Raw genomic sequence first — 17,500 nt, 5'->3', positions numbered from 1 at the left:
CCCAATCGTCTTCTGAACATCGAGTCCTGGGTCCTGAACCCAGGACACACACACACACGCACACACACACGCACAAACCTAGCTAGCCTACTCATGAAAACATCAAAGCAGAAATCACATCTGCAGGTTTCTGCTGAGCGCGCGTGGATCAGCTAGGACGTTTTCTTAACAACGTACGTACATCACTGTTGAAGCCCGACAGAAACAGATTAATAGAAAGTGCCGCTTCCGACAGCACTCTTCATCAATGTTATACGACTAACGTTAGGAGATCTAGGACTTGGCTTCGCTTCTCCATCGATCTGGCTGGAGGAGAGGTCTGGAGTCTAGTTGGTAGGAGACCAGATAAAAACGCTGAAGTGGCGAGATTTCGAAGACGATAAAAATGTTACGATGTTCTTTCTCATTGTGTGCGCGGGCGCTGCAGTCAGCATGTCACTACCCATAAACGCATCGCGGCTACAACTCATCACATTTCAGAGAACGGTGAGGAACATCAGGACTGATAGCCAATTATCTCACAGAGAGATAATGGGAGGGCGGGGGGGGGATAGAGAGAGAAAGGAAGATTTATGATCTGTTAATTTTTCTCTTCAAAAGGTTTTGCAGAGTTGTGACTCATCAGGATGGCATACCGTTAGCGGTGTGTGTGTGTGTGTCCGTGTGCGTGCGTGTTGAAGCAGATACAGTACTGTAATAGAACGCAGAGGGGAGTTTGTGGTTTCAACATTCACAATGGATACTGGATGACAGCCTTCTTACCAGAAGTCAGGCTGCTAAACCCATAAAACTAAACACAAAAGTCTGTAAAACTCTCTCTCTCTCTCTCACACACACACACACACACACACACACACACACACACACACACAGCAGCTCTGCTCCTTGGGTAGTCTCAGTCTTGGTACTGACCCAACACCAGTTCATGACCTAACTTTATACACACACACACACACACACACAGGGAATGTTTCTAATCCTCAATGTCCTAAACACACACAGCCACTATCTAAAGCCCCGATTATCAGGCAGGCCACACACCACTTTGTGTAGCTGTAATCAAAAGAGTAGACATCTGGGTGAGATTTTCAAGCCAGTTAATCAGTAAACTTGCGTGTGTTTGAATTGAAATTCAGGTAAAGTGGCTGTTTGATCAGTAAAACCTTGATACGGTCCTCTACTTAGCCAAACCACACTGTAAAAACTATACAAATCCTTTCTCAATGTATATGGTACATGCTAGCCTACGGGGGCACGCAAACAGAGGCACTGATTGGTTAAAACAGGCCAATGCATTTCACCAGTTTGCCCGTGCACCTGGTAACCCTCTCTGACCTTTTGAGCGAAAAAGTATTTTTAACAGAGGATTTTAAACAGTAGTTTATGAATGTTTATGAGTGCTGTGAGTGTGCGTGCGTGCCATGTGTGTAACTTTCAACAGCAGCTAGTGTTTAGGGTGTTGAGGTCATACACACGGTTCCACACTGAATGGCGTGGTGTGTCTCAGAGGCCAGACAGTCCTGCTGTATTACTGGGTATCACTGTGGCATGAGGAAGTGCTGGAATGCAGCAAGTGATCATGGGATATAATGATCGTTATGAGACGTAGACGAGGAGCCGCAGAAACGGAAAGAAAACCAAAAGCAGACAGAGAGGGAGGGAGGGAGGGAGGGAGAGAGGGAGAGAGGGAGGGAGGGAGGGAGGGAGGGAGAGAGGGAGAGAGGGAGGGAGGGAGGGAGGGAGGGAGGGAGGGAGGGAGGGAGAGATGGAGGGAGGGAGGGAGGGAGAGATGGAGGGAGAGAGAGAGGGAGAGAGAGAGGGAGGGAGAGATGGAGAGGGGGGGGAGAGGGTGAGGGAGAGAGAGAGAGACGGAGAGAGAAAGAGAGCAAGAGAGAGAGGGGAGGGAGAGGGAGGGAGGGACGAGAGAGAGCTAAGAGAGTATGTTTTTTTTAGGCCTGTTGTTGTTGAATCACTACCATTACCCCGCTCTCCGGTAAATGGTGATTATATATTTGGCCGGCCTTTAAAATTCCTCACAAATTCTCCACTTCTCCGGCTGCACTCGACATTCCCCTGTGAGAGTCCACCGTAAAAATGTCGACACCCCGCTAGCCTTGATGCACACACACAGACACACAGACACAGACACACACACACACACACACACACAAACTGCAGACAGTGTAATCGACTACTATCCTCACACTCCCTACTGTATGCTGATTTTAGTTTATTTGGAGTAAAGTTGAGATTAGGGCAGGGTGTGTGTGTGTGCGCGCGTGCGTATTTAGTGATTGTTTATTGGATCTGAACCAGCTGCTTAGGCAGGCTCTAACAGGCAGGAGTGCATATGTGTGTGTGTGTGTGTGTGTGTGTGTGTGTGTGTGTGTGTGTGAGAGAGAGAGAGAGAGAGAGAGCATCTTTACCTTGGCTACGAAGCACTCTGCGATGGCCACAGGGTCTGCATTACACTTCTCCAGATCATGAAGCAAATCTCTGAAATACACAGAGGGATAGAGGTCACATTATGATATTATTACTCCACACACACACGTACACCCACACACACACTAACACACACACGTATTAAATCATAGGAATAAACTGCTCATTGTTCTAAACAACCATAGAAAATGTCTCCGGGACAAACGAACAGAACCCAGGTCATTAAACTACGACCCAGGTTACTGTGTTCTCAACACAAAAGTCACTTCCATCAATTGAATTACACTGTGTGTGTATATATATATGTGTGTGTTGTGCATTCGCGTGTGCATGTGTGTGTGCATGTGCGCATGTGTGCGTGTGCGGTGTGTATCGTTGTAAATGGTTGACGAAAGAAATGGTCAGCTGGTGTGGCTATTGTTACATGGCATGAGGTCATTCCAGACACACACACACACACACACACACACACACACACACACACACACACACACTTGTGAGGACTGTCTGTCAGGCTCTTCCACTTCTTTCATGCTACTTCTGTGTGTCTTTGTGTGACAGCTGAAGAGAGAGAGAGAGTGTGTGTGTGTGTGTGTGTCCGGACCACCAGGCCTGCTCTAAGCCCTAGACGCTCAGTCTGAACACACACACACGCTGTTTAGAGCGGTGCCGGGGAGAACAAATATGCAGACAGCGACCTCCCTTACAGCAACTTTGGGTTCACTCTGGCCCACATTATCAACAGGTGGAGCTACCTATCTTCTACTCTACGGGCTTTTATCTGTACCATTGGTGTGTGTGTGTGTGTGTGTGTGTGTGTGTGTGTGTGTGTGTGTTTACCTGTTGAACTGGTAGATTTCCCGGATATTCCCAAATAGAGACCCTCTGTCCTCTGTGCTCAGCGCCAGACGAGACTGGTTACTGATACACTCCAGGTAATCCTAGAGATAGAGAGAGAGAGAAAGAGAGAGAAAGAGAGAGAGAGAGAGAGAGAGAAAGGGTCAGCGGAGGTGGACATCAAAGTGTGGAGAGGAAAATCCTATCAGCAGTCATGTGAGAGGGGCAGTATGCCGGACATGCTGCCTGGCATCAACCCGAACACACACACACACACACACACACACACACACACACACACACACACACACACAGCTTAGAGACTCTGTGGTGTGGTACTACTGAAGCTAATGTAGTGTGACTCCTTTAACAGGGAGCGATGCCCTGCTTCGTGCCATGATTAACAATGCTGTACATACTACCAACCACATTGAATACATCCCGTCGTAGTCCTAAAACTGTTACAAGCAATAACTCTCTCTCTCACACACACACACACTTATATCTCTGTCTTTGCAGTCTCTCTCTCTCTCAAAGTCAAACTAACACTGATCACATACATATATACGAATACACACACACACACACACACACACACACTGAGTTCCTGTAAAACAACTCGCCCCACTTCTCCCTGACTAAGTTAACTCTTGTGTGTCTTAATCCCTCTCCTTCAACCAGTGATCTCTCTGCTGTGTCCAGAGGACTGTTTGACCAGACCAGAGTGTGTGAGCGTGGCTGACAGAGACAGAGACAGAGTGGTCCCAACCCAACATCACTGACAGGCTCTCAGAGAGAGGTTATGTTAAGGAACTCCGGCCATATATATCAATAAAGCTCTGCCCAGATAGACAGAGTCTGTGTGTGTGTGTGTGTGTGTGTGTATGTGTGTGTGTGTGTGTGTGTACGATGTGTGTGTGCAGTGTGTGTGTGTGTGTGTGTGTGTGTGTGTGTGTGTGTGTGTCTTATCTCTCCATCTGAGCCATCACCATCAGTCATGAGGTGCTGCTGCTACCAATGGTGATTATACGCTTGAGCTTTCTCCCTCTCCCCCTGGAAAATATCAGAGAGGGTGGAGGGAGGGAAGGAGAGGGAGGGAGAGGGAGGGAGGGGGAGGGAAGGAGAGGGAGAGAGAGAGAGAGAGAGGGAGAGGCTGGGGGGAGTTTCTGAAAATATAAAAATGTCTGTGCAACCAATAGCCTTCATTGGAGAAAGGGGTGCTTATCGAGGACAAAATATAAGTATATATTATTTTCTCAGTTTCTATTTCTCCCCCCCCCCCTCCTCTCTCCACCTCCTTTCCCTCCCTCCCTCCCTCCTCCTGTCTCTCCTTGCGTCTGTGACTCGTTGACAGATGGGATAAGTACATTCTCTCACACTGATAACATCTATACCTGCAGGCAACCAAAAGTAGCCAATCTGGGTCTCACCCAAAACACACACACACACGCACACACACACACACACTGTGTCAACACCCCTGACACACACACACACACACACACACACACACACACACACACACACACAGACACACAACATCCCTCAATGACACCCGACAGACATACACACATCAACAGCCTTTCCAACCCCCCCCCATCTACATCCTCTCCTAAGCACAAACAGGTAGGTCCCTGCAGGACCGGGGGAGATAAGGAAGAGGCGGCCATCTTTAAGACAATGTAACACTGTAACCACTTACAAACCAGACTGTTGTCTGAGACTGTGTGGGCGGAAGACAACACAGAGAAAGGAATTAGGCTAAGGCTGTCCAAATGCAGCGCACACACAGACACACACAGATCATCCTCCTCCTCCATACACACTCACAAGCACACACACACACACTCAACTAGTGTGCCTGGTGTGGTTTCGGTCTGGTTTCTGTTCGTAGGCCTGGTTATGAGTGTACAAGCCCCACCCTGGCCAGGAGATTAGATTGTGTTTGGTTAGGTCCTCCTCTCCTGGTGAGAGACAGACAAACCCAATCAGGATATGCCAGAGGGGGAACTGAGACTAAACCACCATTGAAAGACAAGAGGGGGAGATTCCTTTGGGGAGGTAAGAAGAGACAGTTTGAAGGAATTAGGGGTGAAAGGGTGAGGCGAAACGTTTTTTAAAAAGGCCATGATTTGCGTCAGGGGTTCGAGTTAAGAGGCGGGTCAGAGTTTTGGCTGGCAGCTAGGTTCACGGTTGTGTTTGGGGTCATGGTCGGGGTCATGTTTAGGGTTGGGTCGGGGTCTTGGGTCATGGTAAAGGTGTAAGGCGATGCTGTATTAGCCATCTGACCTGCCCTGACCCAGTCACTCAACACAGCCTAGGCCTGATCACACACACTCACACTTACGCACACGCACACACACAGAGCTAGTGTTGAATGACACACACACACACACACACACACTTTAACAACTTTTTAGATGAATTATCAACTTATTTTGACTCTTCCACATGTAACACACTAACACACATTTCCTCAATTTCTCTTTATCACACACACACACACACACACACACCTTTTTGGACAAAATCTCAACAAATTTCGACTCTTCCACATGTTACACATTCACACACACTTTCTCAATTTCTCTTTATCACACACACCAACAGAGCAGTGATTTTTCCTGTGTAATCCCAAATTCCTGTTCAACATCAAACGGCGTTCCGATGTGTTCCGGGTCTGGGAGGAGGTGAATGGGCGCAGGGGGGGGAGTGGGATCAGAGGTCTGTATGTGGGTTTGTTTGGGGAAGTCTGATTGGCCTCATTAAACCCAGTTAGAGAGTCAGGGAGGGGCAATCAGAGTGCACAAACAAACACCATACATGGAGGATATATACCATGTTTCACACACACACACACACACAAACGCACCGCTGAGAGAGCGTGCATGCATGTGCAGGCCACCCCACCATCGCTGACAGATGGAACACAGGTGAGCCCACAGGAGTCTGGGTAAATATTTGTGTTTGGGCCCTCACACCCTCTTCCCCTGCGGGAAGCTAAGCACAAGGGATTGTGGGTATGGGGGAGGAAAACTGGCTCATGGAACTGTCGCCAAGTCCTAAATGGCCGAGCAGACGGTAGGCTAGCGCTACATATTAGCGGTAGATGAGTTGTGGTCCACCTCTCCACCTCTTTGTAAAGTGACGTGTTGAAAAAAAAACGCATGACTAGCATGTTAGCGTAGGAGGCTTAATGAAGATAAGATGGTTGATGAATGTCTAAAACTACAGCGGAGGGGGTCGCTCGGAGTTATGGGGGTCCCATTGAGTCGTGGGGGGTCCGGTCTAGTTCCTGGAAGGAGGGGGGGGGGGGGGGGGTATAAGAGCTAAAGTGCCTCTTAGACATTGTTATCACAATCCCTCTTCCTTTCCAACTGCTCTCTCTCCACCTTTTCCTCTTCTCCTCAACCCCGAGGGAGGGAGGGGTAGGAGGATGGGGTGAGAGTGGGGAAGGGGGGGGGGGGGGGGGGGGTGACACCATCGATCAGGCTCCCTCTGACAGGGCGAGGGGGGGGGAGGAAGCAGACTGTTTCCCCTACAACAAACCCCCACCCCTCCCCAGTACCCCCCTCCTTCCCCCTTCACCCCCGAAAGACTCAGGGCTTCCTGCTGGTTGGGACCTCTGTGATGACAACCCTTCCACCTAACCCCTCCCCCCCCCCCCGCCCCGCCCCCTTACCCCCTCCTAGCCCCCAGCCCCCACCTCCGTCTCCGACCCCCCCAGGGCCAAGACCCAGACCCTGAACAGGGGAAGTGTCACTGAGAGGAAGGATATGGAGGGGAAAAGTGAGCACAGGTCCAAACCTGCACCCCCCCCCCCCCCCCCCCTCCTTCCCATCCGTGACATCTTCCACCCTCCCATAATCAGAGTCATGCTCACATTTCATCTGTTCTCTCTCTCTCACACACACACACACACACACACACACACTGTAGCAACACACTGAGGCCTGCTATGAATCTTCTACAGCCCTTGTAGCATGCTGATGTCAGCTGCACGACACACACACACACACACAGTTTTCCCATTACTAACGCAAACAACACAGACACACAGGCTTAATCACATTTCCTTCCAAAGATGAACCATAATGTCATACAGACCCAAACACACACTCCCCTCATACTGACTCAAAACATACACGCTGTCTCAACCATATATACCTAATATTCTAATGTGCTGGAGGGTATGTATGAAGGTGTGTCTCTGTAGTTCAAAGCCTGACCTCAATGGCAGTGTGTGTTTGTGTGTGTGTGTGTGTGTGTGTGTGTGTGTGTGTAAACCGTCAGCACAAAGGCGACCAGTGTCGGGTTACCCATCCTAAACCCCACCCTGGAAGCACAGGTGTCCCTGTTAATGGACACCAGGCAACGAGGTGTGTGTGTGTGTGTGTGTGTGTGTGTCACGTGTGGCAGGAAAGCTCCACAGGACAACGGAACATAAAGGTCTCTGTCCACCCAGCAGAGAGTGATTTACATCCTCTCCTCTCCTAAAACACCTTCTCTCTCTCTCTCTCTCTCCCTCCCTCCCTCCCTCCCTCCCTCCTAAACTAGGTCACGTACTATAACTGGGTCATGTACTGTAGTCCAGTTCCCCTGGATAAAAATGTTTTATGTACCCTGACACTCACGTGTCCGTTCGGTACTATTGAGATCCTGCAGTGAAAACCCTTTGCCTTTCTTTCCATCATAGGGTTCACATCTCCAATCTGCACCATACCTGGACTGTATAGACTGTACCAGGGGAGGCTGGAGGAGGTAGAAATCGGAGGACGGGCTCGTTGGAACGGAACGAGGAACGGTGCTTTCGACACCATTGCTCGTTTTCCATTACCGTTCATTACAAATGAGCCCTGTCCTCTGATTTCTACCCCCGCCAGCCTCTCCTGATTCAGGAGATCTCAAGAGCGGGTATCTCATTGATATCTCAGGTCCTCTGTGGCAGAGCATGGCGTTAACAAGGCTAAGGTTGTGGGTTTGATTCCCGCTGGGACCCTATATACTGAAATGTATGCACTCACTGCAATGGAAGTCGCTTTGGATAAAAACGTCAGCTAAATGGCGTATATTAAAGAGCACAGTACAGATAATAGTATGTGACCTCGTACAGGCAGGAGGAGTGAGGGACATAAATATGTCTTAGAGAGAGAGAGAGAGAGAGAGAGAGAGAGGGGATTTAAATCACTCTCCGCTGGTTGACAGGCAACCTTTCTTTATGGGTCTTTATGTTCCTCTGTCCTGAGGGGTTTTCCAGCAGCATGTGACACCCACACTCACACACACGCACGCGCGTGCGCGCACACACACACACACACACACACACAGACTAAGACACAGACACACACGTGCGCGCACACACACGCGCACACACACACACACACTCACACTCACGCACACACACTCTGTAGCTTTAACTGGGTCACCTGTGCTTACGGGTGCTCAGGTTTCTACCTCCGCCAGCCTCCCCTGCTGTGCAGGCTATCCTCTATGTACCTGGTGTACACACACCCCCTTGGAGGCTATAGTCTGAGTCCTGTGTGTAGGTTGGTTTCTACAGTGTTTGCGCCGCCTCACCTGTACGATGCTGCGGAGGTCCGTGACGTAGGTCCTCTCCGTGTCCAGGATCTCCTGCACCACCCGGTCCACGTACTGCACCCTGGGCCCCGGGACGCTCCTCTCCCCGCCGCCATCCGTGTTGACATCTGGGTCGTGGAGGCCCGTCTGGACCGCCTGCGTCTGTCCGCCGCACTGTCCCTGCCTCCCCGTCCCCCTCCCCGACCCGGTCCCTCCCTCGTTCCTCTCCTCCTCGTCCCCACATCCTCCTCCTCCTCCTCCTCCCAGCTGCCTGGTGGGAACCAGCTCCAACCGGATGGCACCGGAATCCCGGTCCCGGTCCGGAGCCGGGTGGCAGTGGGGGGACGGGGAGGGCCCGAGGGCGGAGCGCCCGCCCAGCGAGCAGTGGCTGTCCCGGGAGGAGGCGGAGGAGGAGGTGGAGCCGTAGCTGACGGGGCGCTCGGCGACGCTGTCGGGGGAGGAGTCCATGCTGTGGGCCGAGCAGTAGCGCAGGGAGGCGTGGCGGGCGTCCGAGTGGCGGAGGAGACGGCCCGGGACGACGTCGACGACGGAGCTCAGACCGGCGTCCGGAATCTCCGGGAGGGGAGGGAGGGCATCCGGAGGAAAGGGGTAATCGTCTGGAGGAGGAGGAGGAGGAGGAGGAGGAGAAAGAGGGGGGTGGTGGGGGGGGGAGAGAGAGAGAGAGAAAGAGGAGAAAGTGGTGGTGAGAATTATGATTATGGATCACTCAGCAGTGATAGCATGTCTAACTCCCAGTGGTGAGTATCCCGACTAGAAAAAAGGCTCAACCCCTCCCTGCATGAAACAGACAGTTCCGAGCTTCCCACAGTATCTATCTGTGTTTGAGACGTCCGAGTGGAAAAAGCAGGCCAGACCACAGCCTCGCTGACCGCAGGGCTAGCGGACCGCCGGGAACAGGCGTGACAGTGTGTGGAGTTCTCAGCCTCTCTGACACTGACCGCCAACATGTCCTCAACTCCACCGGCCAGCGCAGTGAGAAAACACACACACACACACACACACACACACACACACACACACACACACACACACACTCACACACACTCACACACACACACACACTCACACACAGACCCGCAAACACACACACACATACATACATACATACACACACACACACACACACACACACACACACTGTAAGATCAGGCTCACACTTTAACCACCTACCCCACACCCACTGAACTGGGTACAGAGGAGTGTGTGTGAGAAAGAGAGAGAGAGAGAGAGAGAGAGAGAGAGAGACAGAGACAGAGACACAGAGTGACAGAGTGAAAGAGACAGACTGAGGGGGGTTTAATGACCAGATTAACGGTGTAATGGTGAGAATATTCCCCTCTCTGGGGCAATGAATGAAAGCCCTATTTCTGTGGAAGAGAGGGGGTTGGGTGTGTGTGTGTGTGTGTGTGTGTGTGTTTGTCTGTGTGGCAGGGTATGACTGAGGTCTATTTGGCGGCAGACTGGTGCCGACACAACCTTGCATCTGAGAAGAGATCTGTTAAATGAAAACACAGACACACACACACACACACACACACACACACAGGTCCCGTTGAGGTGAAACCACACAAGCAGGGTCTCTCTCTAAACCGTTTCTCTGTGTGGGGTGGTTTTCCTCTGGCTTTGGCACGACACAAGAGTCTCCCCTCGGAAAGAAAGAGAGCTTTCAAAGACAGAGAGAGAGAGAGACAGAGACATCATTTAAAAAAGAAAGAAAGAAAGTCCGAAAGAGAAAAAGTGTGTGTGTGTGTGTGTGTGTGTGTGTGTGTGTGTGTGTGTGTGTGTGTGATAGATATATCCTTTCATCTGCGGTAGAAGGTGACACCCATGGTTGTTATTCAAGTAAAACACAGTACAAGGGCACACACACTGATGCTGCAGCCACATTCAGATCCAGTCCCCTCCCTACAGTAGATAACTACCTCTCCCCCCCCACCTCCCCACCTCCCCACCTCCCTCTTTGTCTGGGCAACCTAAGGCCAGCTGACATCAAAGCCTATGTGATCCTGTGGGATCAGAGAGACACGTTCAAGAACATGAAACGTAAAACCGCAAACACGCTCAAAAGAACCGCACAGCGTGTTTAGTCTCTCACCTTTCCTGCCTGGGAGCATCATGGGGGCTATGACAACTCTATGACAACTCTATGACAACTCTATGGATGCTCTGTGAAGGGTTATGAGAGGTTTATAAGGAGCCTTGTGAGATGTTGTATGGTATGAGAGGCGTGTCTGCTGTTGTGTATATACAGTATATATATGCCAAGGAATTTGTGATTTGTAGCGGTCGGAACTGAAGCCACATGAAAGCGGTTTCCATGGTTCCTACTCGCCCGAGACACACGTGTGTGTGTGTGCGTGTTGCGTGTGTGTGTATGAGTGTATGTTTGTGTGTGTGAGAGTAAGAGTGTGTGTGTGTGTGTGTGTGTGAGCGTGGGTGTTCCTACACTCTCACAGGTCTGGAGCTCTCCCAATGTTTACGGTTCCCAGTCTGACCCACTTTATAACAATCACAACCAGTGAAAGAGAGAAAATGGCCATCGACCGAAACAACAATGACCTCACGGGCATGGCCACAGGAGCAGGGACCACACACACACACACACACACACACAGTGCCTGACCTTCCCTAACAATGTGCGAGGAAAGTTGTCCACACAAGGGTAGCTGACACGGGTTTGCAGGTTTGCAGTATAGGTTTGCAGTATGAGTGATGGGTGTGTGTGTGTGTGTGTTTTAAATGCATGTAGTTTATCAGCCCTAAGATAAGACCAACTGAGCTAATGGCTTGAGTGGGGCCCCATCTATCCATTAGACCTATCAGAGAGGGCTGAGTGAGCCACACACACACACACACAGGAAGAGAGAGAGAGAATATTACCCACCCTGAGAAACCATTTGTTTGCTGGTGAAACAGCAACTTCTGTTTGCCTAGCCCCTCCCTTGCACCATCCAGCTCCTAGGACAAACCCAGCCAGTTTTCTGGGCGACTTGCCCCACACACACACACACACACACACAGACACACACACACACACACACACACAGACACACACACCTGAACTATGTATGGGAAACATGGTGGTAAGTGGGAATACAACAGCAGAGAAAGGCAGGGGGTAGGTAGGCAGTTGGGTGGGCAGGGGGAGCTGAAGTTACCTTCAGCCCAGATTATGTTCAACCTGATCTGTGTAAATGATCTCTAATTATGGGCCTAAGCCGCTGAGTCTGTACTGTTTCTCCTGTTGCATTTGGGTGTGGGGGGGTGTGTGTGTGTGGGTGTGGGTGTGCGTGTGTGTGTGTGGGTGTGTGTGTGTACGTGCGTGTGTCTGTAGGTGTGTGTGTGTGTGTGTGTGTGTGTGTGTGTGTTTAGGGATTAGAGAGAGTATTAGGCCTGTGAGCTCTACCTTTCCTGCCAGAACAGAGCCTCACTGAGTCTGGGTTTCATTTCAACTCAATAAGAAGACAAAGACCAGCCCTCAGACCTGTTATCCAGCAGCACTTCCTTCGCAAGATGTTTCTCTGCAAAATATCAAGCCATAAATGGAATCCTAAAAAAAACACATACAGGAGCATAACAATGACAAACTAAGACCATCTCAGAGTGGTGAAAGAGCTCTTTTAAGACACGTTATCTTCGTCCAGCCGCTTTGCGCAGGCAAGCGTTGACTATTGATCTCTCCAATGGCATCCGACGATTCCGATTTGTGATTTCCAACGAACAGTGACACGGGTAAACAAGCCAGTCGTCAAAGAGAACCAATAAGCCCAGTAGTCACAGTCGCTTGGGATAAAAGCGTCTGGTATAAGACACGTATTATTATTACGTTACGTAATCGACATCACACTAAAACCACCTGTCAAGAACCTACCTCAAACTACCTCACCGGTCTAGTCAGAGTTAATGACTCATACGACTGCACTTAACTTGAAGTCCACTTCAGTTGCACACTTTATGGCCCTGCTGAAGTGCACTTCATCCTAGAGTGGTCAACAAACAACCGTGAGAAGAACCCAGCCCCCTTTTTTTTTTTTTGACGAGATGAGCCCATCTGCTTGGCGAGAGCTCTATGACAGCCCTACGAAGGTTTGTAACAGCTTTATAACAGCTTTGTCCCTGTCGTAATGTGTAAGAGGAACGTAATGCAAGCTTTTTTTTTTTAAGTCCGTCCTCTACGGAGAGAGGAATCAGGTGACTTAGTGAGAAGTCATTCCTATGTCAGCCGTATGACACTCTTATGAATGTTCTTAAGCAGTTCTTACACAGATCGTATCAGGTCTGGCCTGGGGTGTATGGAGCAGCTGCTGCAGTCTCTTGTCTGTCTCTCTCTCTCTCTCCCTCTCTCTTTCTTTCCCTCTCTCTCTCCCTCCCTTCCTCCTGCCTTCCGTGTCACAATACAGCCTGAGTCAGCTTTCATCCGTCAGATCTCTCACGACACAAAAGGACCCCCCCCCCCCTCCACACACACACACACGTGCACGCGCGCATACACACACACACACCTCTCTACCCCCCACCCGCCAAAATAAACTACAAGCAAAGAGACAGGGAGCGAAAGGGGGAAGGAGGAAGAAGTTCAGAGGATAGAGACAGAAAGGGCTAGACCAAGGGGATGAAGGAGAAAGAAAAGGAGGGGGGGGGGGGGAGAGAGAGAGAAAGCACCCCTCCCTTCCCTAATACCCCTCCTGTCTGAGTGCTACTGCTGAGAGACTGACTCTAAAACATGACATCATTTAATTCAGCTCAGGACAATGGCCTGGCCTGTGAGCTCGGTCTCTCCCTACCTCCTCTCCCTCCTTCCCTCTCTCTCTCCCTCCCTTTCTTCACTCATTTTCTTTCCTCACTCCATCTCCCCAGCCGCTACTTTCCTCGTTTTCTCTCTCCATTCTCCTTTCTCTCCCTATGTCACTGATATTCAGAGTGACATTGCGTCTCTCCCCTGTGCTTTGGCAAGTCCAGGCCATTACCCAAACGTGGCTTCGGACCCAGCCGAGGGCCATTCCTCCCCAAACATATACTTTACCAGATAAAAACATACACTCACGGGAGAGCACGTATACTTAGCAACCGCCAGAGCACACACATATTACATACATGTTTACAGACAACACACGTGCCCAAGCCTAAGTGACCTTCTCAAATAACTCCTGTAGCTCATCCACACAAGGGGGGCCAATCAAGACGGTTAAAGTTAACAAGCTATATGAATTTCATGAGAAAGTTACGGCAGAGAAAGCAGTTGCAGTTGTGGTATGGGATGCCAATGGAATACAACACTGTTGGATCCTTAGAGAGAGAGAGAGAGAGACAGATAGACAGACAAACATTTATACAGAGAGAGAGAGAGGGGGGGGGGGGGGGGGGGGGGAGAAGAGAGAGAGAGACGCAGATAGACAGAGAGACAGACAAACATAGATACAGAGAGCAGAGAGAGAGAGAGAGAGAGGTGGGAAAGAGAAAGAGAGAGAGAGGGAGAGAAAAAGAAAGAGAGAGAGACATCTCTCTGAGGTTTCCCCCGGTCTCTCTAACCCACAGGGGAACGGTGCTGGTCTGACCGCACGCTCCTCTCCCCTCCTATTACAGCTCAACCTTGTTTGTTCTTGTGTGTTCTTGTTTACGACCTTTCACGAGACAGAACAACAGCAACAACAACAACAATGCCAACTGGTAGCAGAGTCTACACCACACAATGGTTTATTGCCTTTCTAGCCCTCAATATACTGTATTTGCAGCGACGATAAATCATATTTGAGGGTGGCGGTCTTGTCTGCAGTACAAATAACAACAAATAACAACAAGCATACACTGTGCCAGAGGGGGGTGTGTGTGTGTGTGTGTGTGTGTGTGTGTGTGTGTGTGTGTTTCGATACTCAGGGGACTTGAGTTTCGGTAACAACAGACAAAAGGCGTTCCAGAAAGTCACGGGCCATCCCGTCTCTGCCTTCGCAACGTCATGGTAACGGTTTCGGCCGTGATTAAATCAGATCAGATAAGGATGAGGCGAACACGGGGGAGGGAGAGAACATGAGACCCCCCCTCCCCTCTTTCTCTCTCTCTCTCTCTGTCTCACTCACTCCATCATTCTGATCCTTCCCTTTGTAGCTCTCTAACCCCTACCTCTCAAAGACTTAACCAGCTGAAATGGATCTGTTCTCTCTTATTTAAACTTATCTTCAGTATCAATAAAGATCTCCCTCTCTCCCTCCCTCCCTCCCTCGCCCTCCCTCCCCCCCCATAACTCATTCATTATCTATTCTACATAAAATAGCATTTTCTGACTTATTTATTCCTCACGAGAGCCACAACGCAACCACAATTCAATGTGACCAGGATGCACGTTAACAGCTCATGAACTCTGTCAATGTCTCTGTGATGACGGCCCCGTGTCCCCACGACATCCCCTGAACCCCTGATAGAGACACAGGGCCTGATCACCACTGACGCTAAGACCTGAAAGTGTCACTCAAGATTTCACACTCTGGCCCAACCACTCCAATGGGAACACAGAGAGGAGAGGAGAGGAGAGGAGAGAGAGAGAGAGAGAGAGAGAGAGAGAGAGAGAGAAGAGAGAGAGATAGAATACCACAGCGCAAAGATCACCCAACACACACTGACTGGGCCATACATTACAGAGCAGATGTTTGACTGAGTGAGGGGGTGTGTGTGTGCGTGTGTGTGTGTGAGAGAGAGATAAAAAAAACATTCCATGCTTAATGCTTTGGCTCTCCATAAGCTGCAGGTGCTGCAACAATCACACAATAGTATATTTCATCATGAAGTGTTCAGGTCATGACTCAACACTGGGAATGAGACTTGATACTGCTCATTAACCACCTCTGTGTCTCCCTGGCAAGGGCACAAAAACAAGGTCAACTCATTACCTCCCTCTCTCTCTCACACACACACACACTCACGCACGCACGCACGCACACATTTAGGAGGATAACTAACTACAGCATCATTAAATATTTACCTTTTTTTTTTACTCCCCTATTAACTCCCCTCACTCTACATCAGCCCAGTAACACACTCACTCACAGACCCCCCCAGAGATCCCATCAACACCCCCCCCCCCCCCCCCACACACACACACACACACACACACACACACACACACACACACACACACACAGTGATTAATACCTCCAACCCCGCAGGTGTTATAATATGGTTATAACACATTGAGCTCTGTATTCTTAGGGTGTTAATAATGTGTTATTAACACTTGGAGATGAGAGAGGGGGGGTGGGGGGGCTCAGCAGGGGGTGTGTGGACAGTTAAGAGCTGAGGGAGAGAGAGAGAGAGAGGTGAGATTTTAATCCCCCCCCCCCCACACACACACACACACTCACCATCCCCTATTTTCGGGGAGACACACACACAGCGACAGACACACAGCGACACGCACACACACACAGCGACAGACACACAGCGACACACACACACACACCCTTGGGACAGCCACGCGACCCCTCGGTGCATGCACTCGCTCTGCCCATTAGTGTGACACACTGGCCTATATCTCACACTATGACTGGAATTCACCCCTCTACAGAACCCAACACCGCTGGACCTCAAATAGTTCTGTTACTATACCTCTTTCCTCCTCCTCCTCGCCCTCCATCTCCCTCCCTTCCTCTCTCTTCTCTCTTCTCTCTTCTCTCTATCCACCGCACTCACAAATAGTCATGTCGAATAAAGTCTCTGCATCTCTCCCATTAGTCCTAGCTTTGCTCAGGAAGTAACCCGCCCCATCCCTCCATAGACACATCTCCAGACAGTATTAGTGGTAGGGTTAAAAGGGGAAGTTATTGATTTGTTCCCAGGGGAGAGAGTTTCCCCCAAAGTAGCTTGCCCTCCTCCCACCCCCGACACCCACCCCTGGTCCTATAGCTGAGTATGGGGGCAGATGTCCCATAGGGCTGGGGAGGGTGGTGGTGGTGGTGGTGGGGAGGGGTGTATTGTCCACAGTGCCTCTAAACAGTAATTATACCTCTCTCTCCCTCTCTCTCTCTCCCTCTCCCTCTCTCTCCCTCTCTCTCCCTCTCCCTCTCTCCCTCTCTCCCTCTCTCCCTCTGCCCCCTGCTGCCCCCCCCTAGGGCTCTAATTTGGGTCACAGGCTGCAGAATGGCATCTCAGCACTCCCCAAACAGCACTCTGTCAAACAGACAGCCAGAGAGAGGAAACCAACACACACACACACACACACACACACACACACTAACAAACAACTCTCTGAGATATGAGGAGCTCAGAGAGTGACAAAATAACTGAGAGGGGTTAAACATGTCCCATTCAGTGACACGGGTTTACCAGGAACTATTACAAGAAATTTTTTTTTTTTTGAAATACAGAAAACACACACACAGAACAGTTCTGTCACTTGCTTCAGTGAAACCCCTCCTCCACACATACACTAGGCAGAATACTGGATCTATACATCAATAATGGAACACCTTTGGCCCTGGTCAAAGCACCGGTCACCACAGCAGAATCAACAGGAAACACACTGACAACCCTGCGAGAACAGAAACAGGTTCAACTAGAAACCCTGAGGCAAACTACTAACAGAACACTGTTCATACAACAAGACCGGAGACAGAACACACACTTCACACAG

At 50.1% G+C, this 17,500-nt stretch overlaps 1 protein-coding gene across 1 annotated transcript in view; it reads right to left on the bottom strand.

Moving 5' to 3' along the window:
- LOC310818319 (pleckstrin homology domain-containing family G member 1) overlaps positions 1-17,500 on the bottom strand; it is a 34,508-nt gene that overhangs the window by 15,852 nt on the left and 1,156 nt on the right. The window contains exons 2-4 of the mRNA XM_083689211.1: positions 8,860-9,476; positions 3,286-3,386; positions 2,427-2,496 (exon numbers count right to left, since the gene is read on the bottom strand). Coding sequence (XP_083545337.1) covers positions 2,427-2,496; positions 3,286-3,386; positions 8,860-9,476 — 788 coding nt within the window. The remainder of the gene's footprint in view (positions 1-2,426; positions 2,497-3,285; positions 3,387-8,859; positions 9,477-17,500) is intronic.

Source organism: Argentina silus (genome assembly GCF_951799395.1).
Source record: "Argentina silus genome assembly, chromosome: 17".
NCBI lineage: Eukaryota > Metazoa > Chordata > Actinopteri > Argentiniformes > Argentinidae > Argentina > Argentina silus.
The sequence above is the reverse complement of the archived record's forward strand: the minus strand, read 5'-3'. Positions and strand labels throughout refer to the sequence as shown.